Below are 25,370 nucleotides of genomic sequence, written 5' to 3'. Positions count from 1 at the left end.
GGGGCTTTTGGAAGTGTGTAACTCCTCCTGTGGGGCCACTTTATCATAGTGTCAGTTCCCTCCCCAAGTTCTCTCCTCTGTTGCCCCATCTCATTTGCACAAAAGAGAGAACTGCCTCTGGCAGTTCCTATATTGTGCCACAATCAAACCTTTTAAAGACTATTTGTGTGTTGTTTTCCATTCAAGATGGGGTCAGAGCACAGATACTCGGCAGTTTTTCTTAGATGGTAAGACAATAGTTTCACAGAGCTTTGAGGATCACTGGCACTAATGTTAATACAAGATCTAGGTTTAATGCATTTTTCAATGTTTTTAGAACTGTTGGAGTGAACCGTGCACGGCACCAGCTTGAGCCAGATTTTAGCCTGAGGTTGTGTAAGAAGTCACATGCCAGGTATGTGTGGGGAAGAACGTGGGATCTTAGAGAAGTGGAAGTCAGGATGGAAACTCTATTTCTGTCTTTTGATAATAAAAGTAGATGTAAAACATTTGGCGACTGAAAAGTAAAGAGGTTGTTCGGGGGTCCAAGTAAGATTCAGGGAGTCCAACGTTAGACACTTGAGGGCTGAAACTCCGATTTCAGGATGTCTCCTGTAGCAAGTATATTTTCCTCTTAAGGAAAAGCCCTAATTGGGGAAATGGAACAGGCAAACTCTGCTTCTCTTTCCGTGTGTGTCTGTGGGCACTGTGGGACCAGGCTGCTAACCGCATGGTAACAGATGGCCGGAGAGTCCTGGTGACCGCGGGGGCTGCCGTGCCGGGGGGGGAACAATGCCCTGCGGGTCCAGCATGTGCCACCCAGCAGCGCCCAGGGCCATTGTCCCCAGCCCGCTGAGAAATCCCGATTCCACGCTTACGAGCTCCAGAAAAGAGCCTGGCTCTCTCAGACCCGCCAAAGAGCAGCTCCCCGTGTTGTTCATTGAAAATATGGAAAGGGCAATGCATATCGAAATGTAATTATTGGCAGGCACAGCCCGGCTTTTAGCATGAGAATCGGGGGCCGTTGTGCTTTCTACTGCACGGACTCATGAAAGCAAAAGTTAAAACTATTGAGTTTCCATCAATCATTCCATGTTTGCTTTGATGACGTTGACGCGATTTTTGTTTGTTCCCAAAACTGCGGTGAGAAACTGTTATCAATCACTTTTAAAATATTTGTAAAGGCCGCGGGGGGCTGCCCTGGCGGGAAGAAAACCGGGATGCGGTGGGGGAGCATCCCCGTTGAACCCCCGTCCCGTCCGTCCCTCCCCCGCCTCTTCGGGGGTCTGTGTCTCCCTGTGCCGCCGCCGGGGACCCCGCCCGCCCGGTCGGTGCTCGCAGAGCGACCCGGGGGCGGGGGGACGGCGGGGTCCCGGCACCCCCCGCCTCCCTCCCTCCCTCCCGCCCGCCCTTATAGCCCGGCCCGGCGGCGGCTCGGGGCTCTGGGCGGGCCGGGCATGGCGGCGGCGCGGGGCTGGCCCTGGCCCTGGCCCTGCCTCCGGGCCCTGCTGCGGCTGCTGCTGCTGGCGAGCGGCGGGCAACGACCGGGCGCCGCCGATCACTGCAGCTGGAGGGGCAGGTAGGCGGGGAACGGCCCGGGAGGGGGGCTTAAATCAACCGGGAGGGGGCCCGGCGGGCACCGGGTCGGTGGCGTCTCGCCCGTCGGGGAGGGAGAGGGAGCGGCCGGTGACGACGAAGGAGGGTGGCAGCTCGGCTTTGCCCGGGGGTTTTTCTTTTGTGACTTGCACAGGAAAATACCTAACGAAGCTTTCTCAAAAACTTTTATCTCTTTTCGCTGAATTTTCTTGACATTTGCTGTGACTAATTCTGCTATTACGGGTTTGATTTTCATAAATAGCATAAGTAAAAGTAACTTTTCTGAAAGCAATGAAATTGTTCTGGCTTGAGGAAGAGCTTAGAAGCAGGGTCAGCACAGCCTGCTTTGATTAGAAAGCTTTTCATTGTGAGATCTTACAAGAAGCATTCAAAATAACTTTAGATTAGGCTTTTAACCCCATTTTTTCAGATGTAACCTCAGTACTCCTTGTGCAGCTCCAGCTGGGAGTCAGCAGCTCTCGCCCTTACCCACCTGCAGGTGGGATTTTCCAGAGAGCTGAGCGTTGGCCAGTCCTATCGCATGGAAAGTTCTTGTTACTATTCAGTGGAGAGAAATTGCCCTCTGCCATTTCCCCAGATGCTGTGGGCATCCAAGCAAGGATTTGTGGGTGGGCAAAAGGGGATAAGGCTCCTTTCCATGCACCCCAGTGCAGCTCCAGGTGTGAGCAATCCTTCTCCCTTCCCCCAGCACCACAGCTGTGGTTGGAGGGGAAGGAGCCCAGCTGGAGGAAATTAAGAGTCATTAGGAGAGAACTTGAGTTGGGCACAGGACCTGTGTCTCTAGGTGCCTAGTGTGGCAGTGTCTGCTGGGCTCTTCTGTCTCTGTCATGGGTATCACCAGTAATGGACTGATGGTATTGTCTTGGCAGTGGTTTGAGCTGGGAGCCCCGTTCCCGTGCCGTGGAACAGGTCCATCTGCGCTGCACCGAGGGCTCCCTGGAGTGGATGTACCCAGCACGAGCCCTGCGTGTCGTCCTGGAGCCCAACCTCTCCAGTGCCCGGCACACCACTGTCTGCATCAAGCCTGCCAGTGACTTCCAGGGTGCCAGCATCTACGTGGAGCGTGCTGGGCAGCTGCACCTGGTGGTAAGCGAGGCAGAAGGGGCTCGACCCCACCATGTGTCTTGCTTCAGTGCCCACACACCGCAACGAGTGGCCCTCTTCCTGCAGGCCAGCCCGCAGAGGGACATCAGCCGCCGGACGGCCAGCTTCCAGTATGAACTGCTGAGCAACCAGAGTGCTGCTGGCCCCGACTTCAAAAAGATGGCCCTGGTGGAAGGTAAGAGCAGGGCCAGCCTCGGGGCTCTGCTGTTGGGGCAGATCCAAGGTGGCATCTGATTTGTGACCCTGCATCTCAAGTGACAGAAGCTGTTTTGGGCTTTGGGGTTTGTCATGGCAAGGGAGGTCCTTCTGCCAGGTCGCTGACTCTTTGGCTGGTGCACAATGTTTTCAGATTTCCACTGTGAGGGGCATCCTGTAGGCACGGGAGGGAACACTGCAATATAAGGAGAAACTCTGTCTCTCCATTAGCAGCCAGTTCGGTCCTGGATGTATGCACTGTGCCCCATTTCCTCTCGTAATTCACCAGTTCTTTAGCAATGATATGTAATATAGTATTATATGTAATGAACTATTCTTTTTTCTTCTAGCAATGTGCCGTCCTTGTGACAACGTGGAACTTCTTATGGCCATTTGCAGCAGTGATTTTGGTAAGCTGACTAAAAAGTCATTCATCCTTTAATTATATGTTGATTATTTGGATTTATTTACTACTTCTCTTAAAGCAGCATGACTCTGCTCTCTGATCTGAGAAGGAAACTAGCTGTGTGAAAAAGAATTTGAATGGGGACAGGAGAAGCTTCACTGTTCTCATTTCTTCTGGGCAGAAAGGTTACAATTTAACACTGAACTGAAAGTAATTCTCACAAGTGTGCTGCTGGCTCTCACACGTAGCAAAGTCATATCTGTGTAGACACAGGTTATACATAATCAATATGTTCCTTTTTATCCCTTCATGTGTGGTTTGGGGTGTGTGTGTTTGTTTTTCCCTGTGATAAATGTGCCCTCTCTCTTCCTGCACAACTTGCACACTTCTAGTTCTTTTTCTACAGCCGTGAGTTGTTTGTAGCTGAGCTAAGGATTTCAGGTGCTTTAAACTTCCTTTAGTGATGTACTGGTTCTGTTTCATGCCTTATGAGAAAACAAAGTGGTTAATATTCCCTAAGATAAGAAATAATAAGCACTGATTTGATGGTACATGAAAATATTTTCCCATTTTCTCTACTTAACAATCCAATATAAACTTTCTTTTTCTCTCAGTTCTCTCTATTCATTTTATTCCCATGAAAATCTGTACCTCTTTGATTATGTCCAATAGCTAAAGCTGTTGAGCTGCTTCTCCATGTGGCCACAATTATATTGCTGTAAATATACCTATGTAAAGAGATAAACCCATGAACTATATTTATCCCTAATCAGTGTTTAAAACAAAACCCCAAAATACTGCTTTCCTACTGGGCTTGCCGCACTTCAGGGTTACTCATAAAATCACACACCGACATCACTGTGCTGATACAAGAAGTAGAGCATGTGGCCCGTAGACTGCTCCTGAGCTGGTAATTTTTCTTCTTCTAAATTAACTGATGGAACCCAGCCCATTGTTTCTCCTTGATGAAGTTATCAGTTCCCATGCGAGGCGCTCCTGCCGCACTGCCTGAAAGAGCAGAGACTGACAGATGTGGGGCCCTGCACACAATGGGGCACTTACACTCCCAGCAGCAGCCGACCAGAAGAAATAGCCCTTTGAACTGACTCTATTTATGGCCTGACTTCCTTGCCCTAAGCTCACAAATCGCTATCATCAACTTTTTTGATTAGAGAAAATAGCTGCTAATGAAAGTGTAAATGACCCTGGGAGTGAATAGGGGTTTTATGGTTATTCTGAAGCTGGAGGTCTGCAGTCACTGGGCCTGAGCAGCGCAGGAGCAGCTTGGAGCACCAGGAAGCAGTGCATTATAGCTTGTCAATGGACTTGACTGCATCTGATTAAAAATGATCACACAAAGAGGGAGATGGAGAGCAGAGACATCTGTTACGCAAAATACTGGATTCCCCTGGAAATGGAATTAGATGAGTTCCAGTTCTCAGAAACTTCAGAAACAAACTTTTTCTGCCTCTTGGGTTGTTGAGTTCTCTGTACCTGAACGAAAGTGTTTTGTGGCAGAAGCATGGTGATGTTCCTGTTGCATTGGTAACCTCTCCTTTGCTCAGAGCTCTTGGCTCAAATGGTGGCATGTTTCTTTCTGAGCCTTCTCTGCATATGGGACTGAAATTTACTTAGTTAATCAAATAAAACTTGATTGCTGTGAAAGATGGGGGTCAGTAAGAATGAGAAAGACGGCTTCAGGAGAGCAAACACAGTCGGATGGGATGTTTCATTCCCTGTACAGTTGATGCTTTCAGTCAAAAAGTCTGTAGCTTTTTATGCTTTCATTTCCAGAAAACATCTAGGATCATTTTGGGAAAGGAGGTACATGTATGCTATGTGATTTTAAATAAGGCTTCAGATAAAGCCACTTTAAAGTTCTACATGTTGTTGATCAACTCCCAATGTGCCTTTGAATGGATGAATGCCATTTTCTTTTCAGGGAGAAAATCCCAAACCTTTAAATTAAAAACATTTAACGAGCTCTTATTTTTCCCAAACAAATAATATTCTAGTTCTTCTTGGATCAACCTCTGTTACTGCTGTCAAATCAAAAACTTCAGAGTCCCCTGGAGACAGGAAGGAGGTAGTCTGTGACAGTCATTGTCTTGGAACAGAGACTGAAAAAAAGTGAATCCCTGAGCTGACCTCTTTTTCACCTGCTTTTTTATCATTCACTGCTACTTTGTGTTATTGAGCAAGTTACATGCTTTTTCCTCAGGTGTAGCTGATTTGAATAGTCATGAGGTGTGCTTCCAAGCACTGTTTGTGCGGGGATCCTCTGTGTGCAGGATGCAGTGTCAGCTCAGGCGTGTGCCCATCAGTAGGCGATGGGAGTGCAAACTGCACAACAAATCTGTTTCTCCAGTTATTTCATTCAGTGAGCTCCTAATACCTGACTTGCCTGCTGCTCCATAACCACCTCCTGTCTTCTTCACATCTAGTGGTGAAAGGATCTATCCGAAATGTTTCCCACGATTCAGAGAACCACATGTCACAGGTTGAAGTCAGCATCCAGAAAGTCTACAGACAGAAAAACAGAATTTTCCAGCAGGATGAAGCGAGTGGTGAATGGCGAGGCCCTGTCCGAACCCTGCTACAGTGCAAGGTGAAGAAGGGAGGTGGAGTTTTCCTTTTCACTGGAAATGAACATTTTGGCGAAGCTTGGTTGGGCTGTGCTCCTCGGTTTAAAGATTTCATGTTTGTTTACCGGGCTGCCAGAGAAAGAGGGGCGAACCCATGTGAGTTTCAGCTCGACTGACAAGAGTGATGCTGGAGCTGAGAGTTTAAAAATTTTAGCCCAGTCTTTTGACTGTTAAAATCAAGGACTAAAGCCAACAATTTCACCAAAACTGGGACCTGGAGAATTTCCTGAAGATAATGGCTCTGTGAGCCTGGTGGACTCTGCCTTTTAATCCACATTTGCATTAATTGCATTAGTTTCTCCTCTTCACATCTTCTTTGCCTCACAAAATAACTCTGAATTTTGAAATGTTGTCTTTTTTGTGGTTAGAAAGCAGCTTGTGCTCAGTATTACAAAATTCTCTCTAACATCTTCTCTGTGGACATACTGTGTGCTTTTTCTCTAGATTTTTTCTCTCCTCCCCCATTTCTACTTGATTTCCCTTCCGAATGACTTCTTTTTTTGTTTTTAACAAGATAATTTCTGTCCATCTCACCACTTCGTCGCTCCCAGGTGTTTCTAAGATGAATGCTAACTCTGATCTTAGCCATAGTTACTAAACCTTCAGGCTAATCGGCAGCTTTGCCAGGTTTTTTTTCCTTCTGTTTGTTAGCAGAGAGATTAACTAACCCTCTGAGGCAAAATCACAGCTGATGTAGTTCTGCAGCACTCTGTTGACAGTGTCTGATTTTGCTCCCCGTGGAAACAGGTCAATGAGGGATACTGCACTTTAGCTAATGTGAACACTAACACTGTGTCCTATTGGAGGAGAAAAGGTGTTTGGGAAATGCCTTGAAATAATCAGAAGGTTTGGTTGTAGCATTGCCTGCATGAGAATGTAATGTTTAGTATTCATGGGACTGGGCCCACGATTAGCTCTCATTAGTGTGTGGTGCACAACAGAACAGACCCAAGCAAACTGGCCTTTGTAAAGTATTGGAGGATGTACAGGGGTATCCGAGTACTTGGGTTTTGAGAGCTGGAGATCAGTGCTGCATTTGAGATTTTAAATGGAGTACTCTTCTTTGGTTGGTATTTGCACTGTAAATAGGAGATAAAGTATGTTTTTTAGTATTGATTGGAGGTACTGTGTTTCTTCTTGTTTTGTATATTTGTATATGTCAAACCTGTGTGGGTTTCTGCCTTTAAAAGGGGCCTTAGCCAATTCTTCTAACATTAATGTCGTAATTAATATTTGCTTTCATAGACCATCATCCCTTTGAAATAATGTGTTCTTTTTAAAGCAAGTAAGTAGTTTGGTGAATGAGCGGTTGAAAAACTAAAATAACCCAGTGTGAAGTGAAACAACATACTTAAAAACGCATGTGATCTGGTGATTTAATCTGCAGCTCTGTGGACTTGTCGGCCTTGTAGTGAGCAACCTAAAATTCTTGCAATCAGTGAGAATAATGAAGAGCTTGTTTGAGATTGTGCTTGCTGTATATATCAATTCTGTTTGACTGTAATCTCCCTAGGTGGCATAAAGTTAACTATCTTGATACCAGTAACTAGTAGAGGTACCTGCATGTTTCCAAGTGGTGGGGTAAAAAGCTTTTTTGGAGAAAATCTTTTTGTTTTCATTTGTTTCAGATTTTAAACAAGTATTCTGGGGAAAACATGTAATGCTAGATTTCCCACACTAAAAAAAAAAGTTCTGCTGGGCCAAAGTCAGTTGTGCTATTGCTGTTTACATTAGGTTCAAATTTCTTCCAACATCAGGACTGAGGATGTTTAGATACAGACGTGAGTAACAGTGGGGCAAAGCAGCTAGTATTTCTGTTGAGGTAAGATGGAAAATTTGAATCAGTGGAAGAGCAGTAAAGTAGTTGAAGAGTAACATAAGATAAGGTCATTCACTCTTTAATTTCGGTGACTTCATTAATGTCACAAGGTGGACAGCCATTATCACAGCAAGGAACTGTGGTTAGGTCAGGGCATTTTAATTTTGTCTTCCAGTGTTTTAAGCTCTGTCAGCTTAGAGTGATACTGTGGTTTTCCAAGTACTTAGTTTCGAGGGCAGCGAGCAATGTTCCCTTCCCTGGTGCCTTACCTCACATAGTTTGTAACTGAACAATAGCGTCCTTTCTCTAGCCACAGTAGAATAAAAACTGAAGAAAAATACTCTCCCTTGCACTGGCTGGGTTAGCTTGCTTATGTATAACAGCAGCCAACAGTTGCATTTCTGTGCTCACTCTGGTCTTCTCAGACAACAAGAGGTTGAACAGAGACAAAACATATTATGCAAGCAGCTTGTAATGCCCACTGCTTCATCATGTATGTCATCGAATGTATCTGGGGTTCACCCAGGCTGCTTTACTTGCCCCCCTTGCAAACAGCCAGAGACCAATTTTATCAAAGGCATGAAGCATTCAAACTAGCAAAAAACCAGCCAATTTATAAGAGATAGGAAGGTGGGCTGGCAGTAAGAGAGGTGAAGAACAGCAACAAGGTGTTGTCATGGTGTTGCCACATATGGCACAACTCCCCCCTCTTCATTCAACTGTTTCTCAAAAACTCTGTGGATTTTCCTCCTTTTCAGATCAATAAATAGGGCCAGGTGGCCTTACAAAAGTACAGTGATTCACGTGTTCAGGGAAAAGGTACCTAAGAACAAAGCACAGATGCTAAAAGCGTCTTCATGATCATCTTCGTAGGTTTTTTCAGTCTTTGGGATCTATTTCTCCAACTCTGCATATAAGAGAATTGGGTCAGAAGGAGTTAGATAGATACTATTGCTGTTTTACTCCTGGGCTCGGTGGAATTTGGATGCCAGCTCTCATTAGTGCCCACTTTAAGATTTGAGCTACACCTAGTATGGGGAAGGGGGGGGGCAAGTTACAGTCAGAACACATTTGTGAGCAACTGAAGCAAGGTGATCTTCCTTCTTTTCTGTGGTTAAATTTAACCCAATGAATTATCTTTACTGAGGAGAGCATGTTGAACAGTTTCCCCTTCAGCAATGTAAACTGAAGTCTTTCAGCCTCTTCCAGGAAGGAAGTGAAGCCTTGTCCATAATTCTTCTGATCTGTAACGTTTCATAAAGCATCATTATGCACTTAATCTATTCGTTCTTTGCTGGACTTGTGCTTGATGTGTAGATAGAGAATCAAAAGAGGAACAGGACGTTTCCCCGTCACTGTAAGACAAAAGAAGCACAAGAATCTCTAATGAGGCTTTGAATGACTGGACCAACGCTGTGAAGTAACAGTTCATGAATAGGCACTGGGGGCTAAGTCATCTTAACTTACTTGTATGGGGTTTTGCCTGCTTACACCAGGGTGGATTTGGTCCTTTTTTGAACACTGTCCTTGGCCAAGAATCCACCTTTTATCCTTTTCTAATGGTCTTAATCCCATTCTGTTGAAATCTAGCAAGGCTTCCAAAATAGCCACGGAGATTCAGAGATAAGAATATTTATAGTTTTTCTAAATGCTTTTTTCCCCCTTCATTTCAAAGTGCTGAGTTTTAGTTTCAGTGTGTTGTGGTGATAATTTAGAGACATGTAATTCATGCTCCTGTAATTAATACAGTCATGCTTAGTATATTTATAATTTTGTCTCTGGATCCTAGAAATGTTTGAGAAATTATTTCCCTAAAGATAGAGCAATGGCTACCTCTACCTACCTAACTAGTATAGTTAAAGGAATACTCTCGCTGTTGCCCGTAGGCAAATACCCAAAATGAATCGAGGGGCCAACAGGGAATCCAGGGGCTCCAGATGTGCCATCAGCTCCATCATCACAACACACCACAGAGCCACAGCAGCTCCACTGCTAACTGAAGTCACAGACAAATTATCAATTCCTTACTTATTAGAGTGCTGAGATTAAGGAGAGCCAAACTGCTCGAGTGTCTCTTCCATGCAAAGTGAATGTTACTTGAATCAAAGGAGGTTTACCGTTGCAAGAATGATATTCCTGACTCCAAAAGAGTTCATTTAAAAGCGTTGCTGATGGTTTGATCTAAAACTTTGGGTTTTGCTTTGTATAAATGGAATCATACACAAATTACCTTTTTACAGTCAGAGGAATAAAAGTAGGACTTGCAGGATCAGGCTTCTAAAGCACAACATTTCTTTACAGACAGAAACTCTCTCTAACTTGAAGGAAAAACCTAACCTAAAGCAAAAAAAAAAATTTCTTCCTCCACCAAGAACTACTTGATTTTTAAAATGGAATGTAGGTGCTATAAAAAGTACAAATTCTTTTCTCACATTGTATTAAACTTCTTGATGTTTTTCAAACACAGACAAAATACAACTAACTCACCTCCTTAAAGATCTGTTGAACTAATTTAGGATCAAGAATTGCTCAGAATGGTATTTTCACATAAATTATCTGCCTCTTTTCAATTAGCTTTTATTATTTTAATGGTGGCTCCTCCCCCCCTCCCTTAGTGCTTTAGCCCAACTCACATAATTGCCTATATTTTATGTAAATGGAATTGTTACACCGTAAAATGATATACAAATGTGTCTACCACACAAAGTCCAATAAATGGTGTGAATAAACCCATTATTTTCAATGTAACGGCATCTGATAGCAGCCTGGGAAACACAGGGCTGACAGATGTGAGCCCATGACAAGCCCTGGAAAAAACTGAATGAGGAGCACTCTGTCAGACCACAATTAATTGACTTTTGAAATAACTCCTTTTTTTTCACAGTTCTACTTGGCTGAGCAAGATTCACAAATTGCTGTCTTGAACTTTTTAATGGGACAAAATAGCTGCCAATGAAAGTCTAAATGACATGGGTGCTGAATAGGAGTCATACAATGACCACACCGTGACATGTTTTTAACTGACATTTTGATTATTTGAGAAGTAGCAGCCACTCAACTGGGAGGGAATCAGGAAGGGGGGAAGAGATGGGAGGGACTTAGAGAACAGAACCAGAGTCTGTTAAACACTAGCCAAATACCATTTTATTTTAGGAAGAGAAACAAGTATAGAAAACATCCCAATAAACATCTTCACATATGTTCCCAGAAAATATGATTTGGAGGCCAAGTCTATTGTTCCTTGTGCTGTCAAAAAGTAATCACCAAGCTAAATCAAGAGGAAATTACGTTAGCAAGTAAAAAACCAGACCTCATATGAGTCACGAGTGTGCTGACTACCCTGGGCTTTCAGTCCCTGCTCCAGCCCTGGGCTGCAGTCACAAATATTTGCCTGTCTTTGGAGGCTGAGGCCAAACTCTGGCAGACCTAATTGACCTCTTAATCCCAGGGTCATCATGGGACAAGCAGTTAGTGAAGATGAGATTTTAATTTTTTTTTCTTAGTTTTTGTACTACCTGCCACGCTGATCAAGCAATACTGTTGTCTGACTCTGTGGGAGTCCTTAGTCATTTGTCTTCCTCCACCTGATGACCATGTTTTTGCTTACCTGAAAAGTCCCATTTCCTGGACAGGATGTTCCCCTCCTCGGCTAGGATGCAGCGGTACTGATAAAGGAGATGTAGCTCAGGCAGAGGAGATAGTTGAGGAGGGTGTTTGACAGTTCAGAGGACAGCACAGCCTGTGCAGCTCTCTTCCTCTTCCCCCTTTCTCCAATTTTCATGTAACTGTGGGTTATGCAGTAAAAGACCTGCTATTTGTACAGTACAGCATCTTTATTTCTGCCTGCCTTCCCGCTTCCTTCAACTTCAAGCACAGAACAAGACATTTAGAGTTAGGCTTTACCATGACTATTTATTGAATTCATAATATCACAATTAATTCACTTTACAGCTAAAAAGATCAACAATAGTCAGCTTCTAAAAGAGGTACAGTCATAAGACAGATAGCATAAAAATCTATGTCTCTTGCCCTGACAAGGATGTCTGGCTGATACATATCTATACGAGATAACATACGATATAGCATACATACTGAATACATGGCTGATTGATCAACAGGTTTATCGTTACATTAAGCATTTATTTTTCTAAGTGCAGTATTTTACTAATGTGCTTCATTGGAGAAAAGATTAAATTTAAACAGATAGTGTATTTTCAGTGGTGTTTCTCAATTTACTCTCAGTTGTACATTAATATGCAAATCATTCCACATTCTCATGGTTTTATTAACACCAGAATTAATTCTTTTTCTAGACTAGGTAAGTTGGGTTGTTTATAGAACTAAAAAGAGAAGCATAATTAAAATACATGAAGGTATTTTGTTTAAAATCAGTACAGCTTTGATAGTCACTGGCCGAGTAAAAAGACTTCAGTTGCATTGAGAGGCTTATGTACCATTACTTATCATACTACAACTAATATTTTTTCTAACATTGTATCACCCCAAACATAGAATCATGGAATTGTCTAGGTTGGAAGGGACCTTTAAGATCATCTAGTCCAACCATCATCCTAACTCTGATTAAAAAAACCACTCACAACCCATCACTAAACCTTGTCAATGTTTTGATATATCCAAGATATCTGAAGCTAAACTAAATAACAGTCTTCAGAAGTGCAACAATTCAGTTACGCGCTTCTCATTTCATTCCAGAGTGACTAGAAAGGATAGAATGAGTTTCTGTTATTCACAGCACAAAAGAAAACAAACAAAAGAGAATGAGGAGCACAGCGGCAGGCTTGTTTCACTGCCTGTAACCCAGAACACCTTCTGTGTTATACACCATTGCTCATACACCAATGCCACGTTTAAGGAATCCAACAGTGTCCAGCGTGGAGGAATAAGAGCTCTTTCTTTACTTCGCTCCAGGCTATGGCTAAAGCAGCCCATAGACTTAAAGGTTAATAAACACCCCTTCAAAGTCAAGAAGCAAGCAACAGAAAATGCAGACTTCCTCCGCTGCACAAACTGCCAGAGCTTTTTTCCCCATGACCAAGGGCCCGGCGTATTCCTTCAGTGCCTGCTGACTGATCTGCAGCCCCGTGGCCCAGCCCAGCAGCTGAAGAGAGAGGATTTCTCAGAGGAAACCGCTCCTGTCCCTCACTGCTGAAAAACTGGAAATGCAGGAAAAAAGTTTTGCAGTTACTGTTGGCTCCTATCAGGACACCACGTCCTCCTTCCACATGTTTTGAAGGGTTCTGCTTAGCTTGATGGTTTAAGTGCTGACTGTGCTTTGGAAAGCTGAGACCCTTGAGATGGTACAACTACTCCAGACAGCCACGGCACTTTTAGGTCCACCATTGATTCCAGATCCTACTCTGGCCAAAGAAATGGAAGTGTCTTACCAGACTTGTACTTTCCTTGACAAAGTACTAAGAGTTTACAAACCAAGTAAAAATAGAGACACCAAGCCTGAATTCCTGCAAGTGTCTCTCTAAAGCATTTTGGCTAATGTGAAATGTAGTCACAGAAGTTCTTCTGAACCTTGTAACATTTCCATTCCAAACTGCCAGCAGGAGCTTTGTGTTTTATTTCAGCAAGTGCCATAAGGGGGAGTTTTACAATTCAAATTTCAGGAATTTTCTCCTGTGAGCTTCCTTGTTCCTCACGAGCTACTACAAGAAATAAGCTCTAGCACGTCCAGAGGCATCAACAAGATAGAGGCCCAATAACCATGAGATCCAAATACCTTGATTGCCTACTGATTGTTTTAAATTTGTAAGGAAAAAAGGCAGAAGTACAGATTCCTCTGTACATGGTGAGGACTTCTGAAGACAAACCACAACCCAAGGCAAAGAACACGAGGAGAATTAAAAATCCCTTCCAGTGGGAATGGAAACACATTCTCCTTTCTGCTAATTCCCTGCATGTTTCAAAAGACTCACCTGTCTGCCTGCAGGCTTCACATAGAGAGGAAACAGCATTTTCTAGGTACTGTGCACACTGTCTTGAGACTCCTTAAATTAGAGTCCTAGTAACAGGTAGGAAATGCTGTTTTTACCACCTTAACTGAAGATACACCAGCAGAGAATATCTTGCTTCACAAAGAGGAAAAGCCTTGTGACAGGAGACCCTGCTTTCGGTGAACAGCACATTTATGCTCCCTACACAAGCCAAAAATGCACTCTCTGAACACCTCAACACACACCCAAAAAAAACCCAACCCAAAACCAAACCACATTGAAGATTCTTCAGTGTGAAGATGTGAAGCATGTTCTGGGTCGGAATACGAGACAGAATGCTTCATCCCACAAACTGTATTACTACAGGGTGCACACTACTGCTCTGCAGGATGTCTTCCTGAAGACTCTCTGGCATATTCCCAGTCTCTGAGACAGTGTCCTTTATTTCTGACAATTCTGACACCGTTTCTTATACATCAACTCTAAAAGTCTCTGTATTTCCATTCTGGTCAGTTTTGTCATGCTGGCTTTTATAACATGGTGTCGTAAGACCTGAACTTACTGATTTTAATAGGTTCTGTAGTGTCTCCTGGAGTCATACACTGAGGACACGTGTATTGTAAATCCTGACTCTGAACAACAGCCTGTGTACAGAGAAAAAGGCAACGCTGAGACCTACCACAAAGCCTGAAACCTGAATTTGTCAAGGAATTCTTCCTGTTTCTTTGTCAAAGGTGTTATTGTTACCTGTGAAACACATTTAGATCTGAAAATTACTTCTGGGGATCCTTTACAGCAAACCACCGAAGCCACAGTAGCTACTGAAGACATTTAATGATTGATTGTATCACACCTTTACTCTTAGAAGGACCATCAAGGTCTTCTGCAAAACCTTTCATCGTAGTTTTTCCCATCATCTGTGTCTTACTAAATCACTATCTAAAGGCTTTAGCAATTTAGACCAAAGAATCAGCAGGTACCCCAAAGTGCTTAAAAGAGAGAATATATTTTGTCTCAATCTATCTTTGAGACTTCTCAAAGATGACTTGCTGCAGGACTGATTATTTGCATACCTAGGCAAACTAAATTAAGATATGAGACCTTACTGTTTCACTTAGCAGAGAGTGAGAACAGTGCCACTGGAAAACAACCAGAAGGCAGGGTACAAAGCTTCAGTAAACTGGGCTTTGAATTTATAGATCAAGTTATGCTTCTCCCCAACGGCCATGAAAATCACAAAGCCTCCCTCGCAGTGGAGCAGCACCCCGATCTTAGTAGCCTTCACGTTGGGTAAGCACTTCTCAACATCATTATGCCAGGATGATATTTTGGAATTAAGCCACTCAATACACCAAGAACTGCTGTTCCTCCCCAGGCGACTCCCCGGCCCCTGCCGCTCCATGCTGCCGTAGCAGATGCCAATGCCACAGAAGCTGTTCTGCTGCAGCTCTACCTCCCAGTAGTGGATGCCTCTCTTGAAGCACTGGAACCCCAGCACTTGGGGACAATCAGTGAAGCGCTGAGGGTGGTAGTCGTAATGCAGGGGGGTGTCTGAGACAGACATCCTGGTGTATCTGTTAGACAGCATCACTTTGTTATGGGCTGTGTTGAAATCCAGCGTGATGTTAGCAGTATCTGCAAGGACATGAATTGTTTGAAAGTACTGAAGAGTAAAGCACTTTTATTTACACTGGCCTGCCTGGACACTTGATCCTGCATGGGTTTATCTCCCTGCTCTGCTTTCCTCCACAGTGCAGGCAGTTCTTAGGGCCACAGTAAGAGCTCTGGGTCCAGCTGCAGGTCCGTGTTACACAGCAGGCAAACAGAGGGCTGCATCCCCATGGCATTCCTTCACCACCCAAACACAGGCTGGCAGGAGGAGTGGATTGCTGATCTGGCAGCAAAAGGTATATCACATTGAATACCATCTGCTATAGCATCGTAAGCAGGCCATTGTGAGCTCACTTAAAAGCCTGCATTTCATTTCAAGCTTAAATCCAGTTTGTTATATCGTATTTCTAGGCTACCCTAATGAAGCCATCTGGGGGGAACCAAAGCCATTACCAAGCAAACTTTACCTTGTAAAAATACAAGAATACCAAAAATTGATCATATTCATCTGGCAAAAGAACCACTTAGAAACCTCCTGTCCCCTTTTCCTCCAAAAGTTTCCTTCATTTGTAGCAATTAGTTGATAACCTACTAAGCTAACTGAACCCCTCAAAGGTATTTCTATCAGGTAACTACAGAGGGCACATAACACCAGTGCAGTAAGTGCAGAAAGTTTGTCTTTAAGTAGTGTAACGTTGAGTGTCTTACACTGCAGAAGCTCCTCTCTGGGTTTCTTCAGAAAGCTGTCGATAAGTTCTTTAGCTGTAGCGGCGGCTGCGGCGCTTACTGTTCCCGTGGTTGGTGCTGTGTCAACAGAACAGAGAGTTTGGCCAGTTGGGAAGAAACCTGCACGCTCAACACACAGCCACAGCCACCCTCACATCGAAGTGGGCCTCCAGAGGTTACCTGGCTCGGCCTTCTGCTCCAAGCAGGGTTAATTTCAATATTAGCTCAGGTTGCTCACAGTCTTGTCAAGTTTTGAAAATCCCCTGTTGTGTCTGAGCAACCTCTCTCACTGTTGATCGCTCTCAGAGTGACTACTAAGAGCCTTCTCAGAGCAACAATTGAACAGAATACAGCAACACAGGTGACCATCTACTTATTTTAAGAGCAGTCAATGGAAATTAGGATAAGTATGCTGAAAGGTTGGACTTACCAACTTTAACAGGTTTCTTTTTCTCCTCTGAAATAAAGGAAGAAAAAAAGGGAACTGTGAATTCTACTGAAACTGAAAAGCCACTGATAGACTATGCCACCTCTAATGCCATCACCATCACTTTTCTGAAGCTGCAGCAGCAGATAAATTTTGCTTCCTATTTCACAGGGTCATAAGCCTGAAGGAACTTCAGCTCTGCTCCAGGATGCAGTGTTTTAGGGCAAGTGGCAATAAGCCTGCTCCCATGACTGCACCTTTTCTTTTTACAACAGAACTTCTAGTGCCTCAACAGAAGCTACAAGTTCATTCAACTCCAGAATCCCCAACAGACCCCACTGAGTGCTCCATACCTAAGGCTTGGGAATGGAAAGGACCACGTGTTGAGAGCTCAGAGGAAGTAACAGAAATAGTCTCTTAACACTTGGATTTATTTCAAAAAGAGACTATGGAGGATATTTCAAATAGGCTAGAGTGCCACATCAATACCAGCATCTGGACAAAACAATATTGACAGGCCCCAGTATCGTCTGCCACAATGACTGTCTCCACCCCAGACTTAGACTGTAGGCAAGATGTGGACAGCAAAACATTTGACTAAGGTTACTATTAATTACCACTTACTGGTATCTGCCTCCGCCTGCAGAGTGGCTTGACACTGGAGAAGGATTTTCTCTTTCTGGGTATGCTCTTGTGAGGGAAGGGGGGAGAAAAAAACCACCAGGCCGTGAACAGCTCATAAGCAGGATTCAATACATACAAATCCATCAGACAGATGTTTGGTACAAGTGAAAACAAACCTGCAAGAGCCAGAGGGTGGGGAGGCTCTGCTTGGTTGTACAGCCTGCACCGACACCGCTCTGGGCACACACTGAGGGCAACACACTGCTGTGTGGGGGCAGCTGACGAGGCACCCATCACCAAACAGCCCAGCACACCCACCCTTCCCCAGGCCAGAGTGCTCACCACAGATAATCACTGCATCACCCTGCAAACAGCTCCTGGCTAACTGCTTGAATTCATAGTTAGAAGAGGATGATGTTCTTTAGCACTTACGTGGTCCTGGAGGCTTTTTTCTGTTAGGAGCCACTGCTGGAAAGGTCTTAGTTTTCACAGGTATCGGTTTTGCTGCAATGGTGATATTTTACATTATAGTTTGTGTTGCCAGGAACAGTAATGCATTAGCAAGAACATTTTTCAATCTTATTTTTCAGTTACGTGAATAGAACTCCAGTGATACCCAGCAGAGATGGAAACTGCATAGACAACACCCGTGCCCCAGTCCGAGAGATTCTTTTGCTTAACCCGGTAAGTAGGGCTTTGTTCTACACCACTCACAGCATCCCCACCTTTACAGAGGGGTAACCAATAGTCCCATCACCCTAAAGCATTTTGTGTCTCTCCTCAAATCCACATCCTAACTGCATCCAACCCTGCTACATAGTAAAAACATACATTACTGTAATGAGTAAAGGCTGAGCTGTGCCAGAAGGGCATAGTAACATGATAGTCATCAGCTTATCCAAATATAGGTAACAGTGAAGAGACACCGGCATGTTTTTTTCTCCTAGTTTAGCCCAGACTGTAGCATTTTTGTGTGGAAATTGAGAACTGCAGAAGTTGGAGGACTCAATTTGTATTAGCCAACTGTATTTTCTGCAATTTTTTTTTTATTTTATTTGGATTGGAGGGAGAAGATCCCTCATTTGAGCTCAAAGTCAAGGCAGAAAATGCTAATTCTCCCAGTGATACAGTACCTTCCGCTTTCCTCTCCTTGCCCTGAATCACCGAAAGTTTCACAATGTCTTTAAGGTTAATGGCAGACTGGTAAGTGGATTGTATCAAGCTTTGGTCTATTTCAATTACAGGGACAAAAGCATCTTTTGTTGATGTTCGTTGCAGTGCTGCTGCTCTCTGAAATGACAAATAGAAGCTCTCATGCAGCCCACTGTGTAGCAGACAGAAAAATACAACCACGTTACTTTAAGTGGGGAGGGGTTTGTGCATTCCTCTCAAATTAAAAAGAGCAGAGGGTACAGTCAGACATGACCCATGGCAAAACTTCTGAATCAACCCACACACATGGATTCTGAACTGGTGTCTGAAGCAGCGAGAAAGGTCTACTGGACAACATCACACCACCTGCATCTCCAGAGCTGCAACACCTCATGGAGATGAGCAGAGCCTGGACTGGGGGGAGTTACAAGACACCACTTCAGCGCTCTTTCATTGGTATTTGTGTATGTATCAGTCCATCCTTATACAACAGGTTATTGCACACAACGGCATAATCATCACAAAGAACTGGATTCGCATTTCCAGGACATATTACCTTCAAAAACAGAATGTCATCACTTTCCGTCAGTGCCATCTCAATCTGATCTCTGAGAGAGTGAATTTCATTCTTCTTACTTCCCAGAACACCGTAAATATAGTCAAACTTGCCACAAACTCTTTTTTCTTCATCTGCAATTAGTTTTAAGATCTCGTTTTCTCTTTCTTCAATTAAAGCTTTTATTTCTGAAAACTCACTTCTGATCAAATCTTTCTTTCTGGAAACTGTCTCCTGGAGCAGAGAAGAACAAACACTGGTTTCAAAAGAACAGTTTGTGGACAAAGTACTGCTTACTGCTTCTACAAGAAAGCCTTTGAGGAACACGTAGGCTTCAATTACTTGAAATAGTCAACAGAAAAGCTGTGTATTTCTATGTAGCTTGGGAAGAAAACTTATTTACTGTGGTCTCCAGAGCCCTGCTGCAGGGGCCAGGCCAGCTGTGCCGTCTAGTGGTCACTGGGACAGGGCAGGGACACCAAACAGCCACTTGCACGGCTGTACCTGTTTTCTGCCTCCGAGATGTGGCATCTCTGGTTAATAAAAAGTTATTCCTGATCCTCCAAGAGATGTTCCAGAGGAGCACAGAAGTGCTGCCCCGGCGGCTTTTCAGTTTCTTGCTTCCCAGCACTCAGTTCAGAAAGGACAGTACAAGTGAGATCTACCTGATCCAGCACAAACAGCAGCCCCCGTCATCAGCTGAGAGCAAGGATTAGTTGTGGTCACTTACGGGAAGAGACACCCCAACTTTCTGCACTGGTGCAGCCATTACAGCTCACTAATCCTTTGGCTGGGGCTGCACAGAGCGGCACTTTCTGGTGCAAGAGGAAAGGAGGGGTTTGGGCCCCGTTGTGGGTTTGGTGTGCCAGCACATGCGGGTACAAAGCCCTTGCACGGTGGTTGGGTTACTCCCATCTCCCATGGAGCTGCCTGGCTCTGCCAAAATGCATTGGCAGGAGAAGATGTAACTGGGAAGAATAGGAGAGAGGCAATCTCAGTACTACAGCCTCACAGCTACTCACAAGAGCACGAGCATTAACAGCACACACTGGGCAGCGAACACCAAGCAACCTGGCAGCATTTTGAACAGTTACTCACAGCAGCTTGGCTTTGGTTTGTTTTCACAGAGCTCATTGCTCGAGCGGCTTTTTCACTCTGATTATGCAGCTCCATCAGTTTCTTCTTCAGCGCCGACTGCAGCAGAAGAGATCGGAAAGTATTTTAGAGAAGTGGTTGCCGTGTCTGCTCCGTCGGGTCGTGTTTACTGAAGTAAGAATGGGATTTACCGAACTTTTAAATAACCCCTGTAAGCATTTAGTACTAACGATTTATGTCCTACTGCTCCTTAAACCCTGCAGGATGTAAAACAACCCTTCTGCAGAGGTGTGGGTTGAGCACCTGGCACCTTCCCCACAGCTCCACCTCTCCCCACAGCAGGATGCACGGTGCCACTCTCTTCTGATAATGGCCAAGTGCTTTTGTCAGCACAGCAGTTCCCAGTGCTAGGAATAAACCCTACCTTAGCTCTCAGGCCAGACTCTGGGCATTAGGTTAATGGGGGTTAATCACCCCTTTCATTTTAATCGAGACTTTTATTGCTCAGATGTGAATTACCTATTCCTTTAGTTCAAGATGCTGCTAAGCTAAACCAGGGAGGACTCTGTAGGGTAAACAGTACACACCCTCACCAAACAGAGGGGAGTTTGGCCTCTTTAACTTTTCAGGTGTGTTCTGATTTTCAGCTGTGCTCACTTTAAGATACAAAGGCCAGGTTTCCCTCCCTTCCACTCCGTGGAGAGCCTACTCCTGGTTTTTATCTACCTGCTGGAGCTCTCCCTCGGCTACTCTTATAATCCTTCGCTTTGTAAAAACACAGACAGAGCAACATCTGTCCACAGTCCCCTACAGCCAGGCAGCACACCCTGTGCCGTGAGCAGGAGAGGAGGCTCTGAGTTGGTGATGACACTCGCAGAGGTGGGACACCTCACCATTCACCCAACCCAAGGTGGGGGCTGGCAATCAACCCCGTCACAGCATCTTGGAGCACCATCTTGGAGAGAGCGGGGAAACGCAAGGAACGACTCTTGACGACGTGCTCAAGCCCATGTTGGAGGGCAGATAATGGTTTGCCAAGGCCAGCTCTTGGTCCAGCTTCCTCCTGACACTCCACACCCAGCACCCAGGGACCCAGCAGGCCCCAGGGGAGCAAAGGGGTAGCTCTCGGAGGGTGCTCCAGCCCCGGGCAGAGCCGGACACCCCCACCACTCACCTCGGCGTTGGCTTTGGCCAGCTGCAGGGGGTTGGTGTGACACAGCTTGTGGCCGAGGAGGCAGAGGGAGCAGATGCAGATGCCATGCTGGCTGCAGAAGAACTCGAAGATCTTGTTGTGCTGGCGGCACTTGCGCTGCTGCAGGTCGCGCAGGGGCGGGCAGAGCTGGTGGTCGCGGAAGGCCGGGCTGTCCCGGTGGGGCTGCAGGTGCTCGGGGCAGAAGGAGGCGGTGCAGGTCAGGCAGGTCTGCACGGCCGGGGCCTCCCGGCAGCTGTCGCAGTAAACGGGGGTCGCCTCCTCCCCCAACCCCACCGCATCCTCCTCCTTCTCCTCCTCCTCGGCCCCGGTGCGGCCCCGGAGCTGCTCCACCACCCGGCACAGCACCGTGTTCTTCTGCAGCTGCGGGCGGCCCGGGAAGGTGGCCCGGCACTGGGGGCAGCTGAACTCCGACTGCCCGGCCCAGGAGAGCTCCAGGCAGGAGGCGCAGAAGTTGTGGCCGCAGGGCACCGTGACGGGGCTGCTGAAGAGACTGAGGCAGATGGAGCAGGTGAGCTCCTCCTCCAGCCCCGCCAGACCCGGCTCCGACGCGGTCAGCGCCGCCATCGCCTCGGCCGCTGCTGCCCCGTAACTGCAGAAACGAAACTGGGGCTGCAGCTTTCCGGGAATTTACGCGCCCCGATCCCGCCCCTGCGGGAGGGGCGGCAGCACCGGGACCGGCCCCGGGACCCGCCCGGCCCCGCGGGGCAGAGCCGGGGGTGGGCGGCGCCGCCGCAGCCCCCGCGGGACCGGGACGGGACGGGACGGGGATGCTGCGGGGCGGCCGCCGTCCCCGGGAGCGTCGGGGAGGCCGATCCCGCGTCACCCATCGCAGCCCGGCAGGTCTCGGCTTTGGTTTCTAAACCAAAAAATGAGTAATTTCGGCCGCGAAGGCCCAGCCGGGCGGTGGGGAGCGCTGGCTCCCGCTGCCCCTTCCAAAAGCGGACAAGAGGAAAACCCCGGAGGCTCCGGCCGCTGCCGGGCTCTTGCACCGGCAGGTGTGTGCTCCCGGGCAAGGAAACATGTGAACCCCAACTCCCACCGAGCACAGGCCCCAGCTGCCCCCAGCCCCGGCTGCTTCCCCCTGAGCTGCGGTTAACCTGCCCGTTTCAAAGTTCACATAAGCTGTCGTCATCATCTCAACAGAAGATACTTCCTCAAATTTTCTTTTCTTCAGTCCAACTGTTGGATAATCACTGTTTCTAACAGAAACACCGGATGCTGAACAGCAATCTGTGCAACTGCTCCTGTTACAACTAACTCGCCTCCAAATTCTGCCAGTGCCCTCTTCCTGCTCCATCTTCTGCCCCGTCTGCTGGTGTCCCAGGGACTCCCTTGGTGTTCTCTGTGCTTCACACTGGCAGCATGGGTGAAATGGAGCAGCCTGGAACAAATCCATGACAGTCTCCCCACCCCTCTGAAGGCTTTAAACAGAGCCTGGTGATCTGCAGTGGAAGAAGCCATCTGCTCTCAGCTGCATTTCCAGTGGCCAAAGGACACCTGGTGTGGAGAAGAGCTGATGTTCCTTTTCATGTTGTTAAGTATTAGCACACAATTGTGAGGTTTCTGTGCTAGTGTTAAGTCTTCAGAGACTTCAAAAAATGTCCAGGAATTGTATAAAGCACTCAAAAGAGGCCATGGTGGTTTGTCTGTTGTAATTAGTGCTTTGAAAGAAATTCCTAGCCAGTTATTTTGGATTAATCTGAATGGTCGTTGTAAACCTGCATGACACGGATAATGTTGACTTTGCCTATGTCAATAATCTGCCCCAGGCTCATAATACTCCTTCAAGATGAACTATGGAGCTCTCGTGTCCTACGGGCTGACTCACTGCTGAGTAATGGTGCAGAACAACAGGAGGGATTCAGAGCTGCCATGGCTTTGACAAAGGAGTGAAAAGTTCAGGGATCGCCTGTGACCTGCTCGAGGGTGGAAGGGTTTCTAGGAGATGGGCACAGCGCCGCTGTCACAGCTTCCTTGGGATATGCAGATCAGGACATCACTAACTGCTGTCAGGGAAGCAAACACCTGAAGGGTGCTGGCTGACTGCAAAGGAAGGTTCTTACAGGGCTGTGTCGTGTGTGTCACCAGAGACAGGACCAAAGAGCAGCTGGTAATGTTTACGTTTTGTATTTTCCTAGAGGTGAATGAAGCACTTTTGTCCTAGGCTTATCTGCATTAAGCCACTGTCATCTTTCGAAGTCTCAGCACCTTCACTGGATTTTCTGCAGCATTCACCTTGTATCTACCGACGCAGACACCGGTAGGCAAAGACCAAGGGTGAACATACACCCTGACAATTGTAGTTTTTCCTTCTGGAGCAGAACACGGGATGTTTAGAGCCCAGATGAACAATTTAAGTTCTCCATTGTCAAAGAGGGCTTGAAATTCTATTTTGAGTGAGCCCAACTGCTCCTGTTGTCTAAAAAGCAATAATGTTTAACACTAAAAATTACTGAATTATTACGCGCCCCGACCCCGCCCCTGCGGGAGGGGCGGCAGCACCGGGACCGGCCCCGGGACCCGCCCGGCCCCGCGGGGCAGAGCCGGGGGTGGGCGGCGCCGCCGCAGCCCCCGCGGGACCGGGACGGGACGGGACGGGGATGCTGCGGGGCGGCCGCCGTCCCCGGGAGCGTCGGGGAGGCCGATCCCGCGTCACCCATCGCAGCCCGGCAGGTCTCGGCTTTGGTTTCTAAACCAAAAAATGAGTAATTTCGGCCGCGAAGGCCCAGCCGGGCGGTGGGGAGCGCTGGCTCCCGCTGCCCCTTCCAAAAGCGGACAAGAGGAAAACCCCGGAGGCTCCGGCCGCTGCCGGGCTCTTGCACCGGCAGGTGTGTGCTCCCGGGCAAGGAAACATGTGAACCCCAACTCCCACCGAGCACAGGCCCCAGCTGCCCCCAGCCCCGGCTGCTTCCCCCTGAGCTGCGGTTAACCTGCCCGTTTCAAAGTTCACATAAGCTGTCGTCATCATCTCAACAGAAGATACTTCCTCAAATTTTCTTTTCTTCAGTCCAACTGTTGGATAATCACTGTTTCTAACAGAAACACCGGATGCTGAACAGCAATCTGTGCAACTGCTCCTGTTACAACTAACTCGCCTCCAAATTCTGCCAGTGCCCTCTTCCTGCTCCATCTTCTGCCCCGTCTGCTGGTGTCCCAGGGACTCCCTTGGTGTTCTCTGTGCTTCACACTGGCAGCATGGGTGAAATGGAGCAGCCTGGAACAAATCCATGACAGTCTCCCCACCCCTCTGAAGGCTTTAAACAGAGCCTGGTGATCTGCAGTGGAAGAAGCCATCTGCTCTCAGCTGCATTTCCAGTGGCCAAAGGACACCTGGTGTGGAGAAGAGCTGATGTTCCTTTTCATGTTGTTAAGTATTAGCACACAATTGTGAGGTTTCTGTGCTAGTGTTAAGTCTTCAGAGACTTCAAAAAATGTCCAGGAATTGTATAAAGCACTCAAAAGAGGCCATGGTGGTTTGTCTGTTGTAATTAGTGCTTTGAAAGAAATTCCTAGCCAGTTATTTTGGATTAATCTGAATGGTCGTTGTAAACCTGCATGACACGGATAATGTTGACTTTGCCTATGTCAATAATCTGCCCCAGGCTCATAATACTCCTTCAAGATGAACTATGGAGCTCTCGTGTCCTACGGGCTGACTCACTGCTGAGTAATGGTGCAGAACAACAGGAGGGATTCAGAGCTGCCATGGCTTTGACAAAGGAGTGAAAAGTTCAGGGATCGCCTGTGACCTGCTCGAGGGTGGAAGGGTTTCTAGGAGATGGGCACAGCGCCGCTGTCACAGCTTCCTTGGGATATGCAGATCAGGACATCACTAACTGCTGTCAGGGAAGCAAACACCTGAAGGGTGCTGGCTGACTGCAAAGGAAGGTTCTTACAGGGCTGTGTCGTGTGTGTCACCAGAGACAGGACCAAAGAGCAGCTGGTAATGTTTACGTTTTGTATTTTCCTAGAGGTGAATGAAGCACTTTTGTCCTAGGCTTATCTGCATTAAGCCACTGTCATCTTTCGAAGTCTCAGCACCTTCACTGGATTTTCTGCAGCATTCACCTTGTATCTACCGACGCAGACACCGGTAGGCAAAGACCAAGGGTGAACATACACCCTGACAATTGTAGTTTTTCCTTCTGGAGCAGAACACGGGATGTTTAGAGCCCAGATGAACAATTTAAGTTCTCCATTGTCAAAGAGGGCTTGAAATTCTATTTTGAGTGAGCCCA

At 46.5% G+C, this 25,370-nt stretch overlaps 2 protein-coding genes across 4 annotated transcripts; one reads left to right on the top strand and one right to left on the bottom strand.

Moving 5' to 3' along the window:
- The first annotated feature begins 1,435 nt into the window (after nucleotides 1-1,435).
- LOC106894393 (meteorin-like protein) lies at nucleotides 1,436-17,928 on the top strand. Of its 2 annotated transcripts, XM_014953036.1 has the most exons (5): nucleotides 1,436-1,558; nucleotides 2,466-2,875; nucleotides 3,246-3,305; nucleotides 5,746-5,909; nucleotides 17,707-17,928. In XM_014953036.1, the coding sequence occupies exons 1-5, from the start codon at nucleotides 1,437-1,439 to the stop codon at nucleotides 17,716-17,718; spliced, it is 768 nt and encodes a 255-aa protein (XP_014808522.1). In that variant the 5' UTR covers nucleotide 1,436; the 3' UTR covers nucleotides 17,719-17,928. The 2 variants fall into 2 exon arrangements, with proteins under 2 accessions (XP_014808522.1, XP_014808515.1); XM_014953029.1 differs by lacking the exon at nucleotides 17,707-17,928 and having other exon boundaries at nucleotides 5,746-7,067.
- On the bottom strand, nucleotides 11,658-21,739 carry TRIM25 (tripartite motif containing 25). 2 transcript variants are annotated; one of them, XM_014953018.1, is made up of 9 exons: nucleotides 21,094-21,739; nucleotides 19,923-20,018; nucleotides 18,825-19,058; nucleotides 18,250-18,406; nucleotides 17,549-17,620; nucleotides 17,117-17,182; nucleotides 16,496-16,522; nucleotides 16,048-16,143; nucleotides 11,658-15,363 (listed from the first exon to the last, which is right to left on the bottom strand). In XM_014953018.1, exons 1-9 carry the CDS (start codon nucleotides 21,694-21,696, stop codon nucleotides 14,843-14,845), a joined length of 1,872 nt encoding a protein of 623 aa, XP_014808504.1. In that variant the 5' UTR covers nucleotides 21,697-21,739; the 3' UTR covers nucleotides 11,658-14,842. The 2 variants fall into 2 exon arrangements, with proteins under 2 accessions (XP_014808504.1, XP_014808496.1); XM_014953010.1 differs by lacking the exon at nucleotides 17,117-17,182 and having other exon boundaries at nucleotides 21,094-21,716.
- Between the last annotated feature and the right edge of the window lie 3,631 nt (nucleotides 21,740-25,370).

Source organism: Calidris pugnax, unplaced genomic scaffold (genome assembly GCF_001431845.1).
Source record: "Calidris pugnax isolate Ruff unplaced genomic scaffold, ASM143184v1 scaffold9, whole genome shotgun sequence".
Lineage (NCBI taxonomy): Eukaryota > Metazoa > Chordata > Aves > Charadriiformes > Scolopacidae > Calidris > Calidris pugnax.
This window is presented reverse-complemented; position numbering and strand designations above follow the sequence as displayed.

Excerpts from the sequence above, each read along its gene's own strand:
- LOC106894393 (XM_014953029.1), top strand. The coding sequence starts at position 1,437 with ATGGCGGCGGCGCGGGGCTGGCCCTGGCCCTGGCCCTGCCTCCGGGCC. Across the intron at positions 2,876-3,245 it reads AAAGATGGCCCTGGTGGAAG|CAATGTGCCGTCCTTGTGAC; the intron begins GTAAGAGCAGGG and ends TTTTTCTTCTAG. Across the intron at positions 3,306-5,745 it reads CATTTGCAGCAGTGATTTTG|TGGTGAAAGGATCTATCCGA; the intron begins GTAAGCTGACTA and ends CTTCACATCTAG.
- TRIM25 (XM_014953018.1), bottom strand. The coding sequence starts at position 21,696 with ATGGCGGCGCTGACCGCGTCGGAGCCGGGTCTGGCGGGGCTGGAGGAG. Across the intron at positions 19,059-19,922 it reads CAAACCAAAGCCAAGCTGCT|GAGACAGTTTCCAGAAAGAA; the intron begins GTGAGTAACTGT and ends TCTCTGCTCCAG. Across the intron at positions 17,183-17,548 it reads AAAAAAGCCTCCAGGACCAC|AGCATACCCAGAAAGAGAAA; the intron begins GTAAGTGCTAAA and ends TTCCCTCACAAG.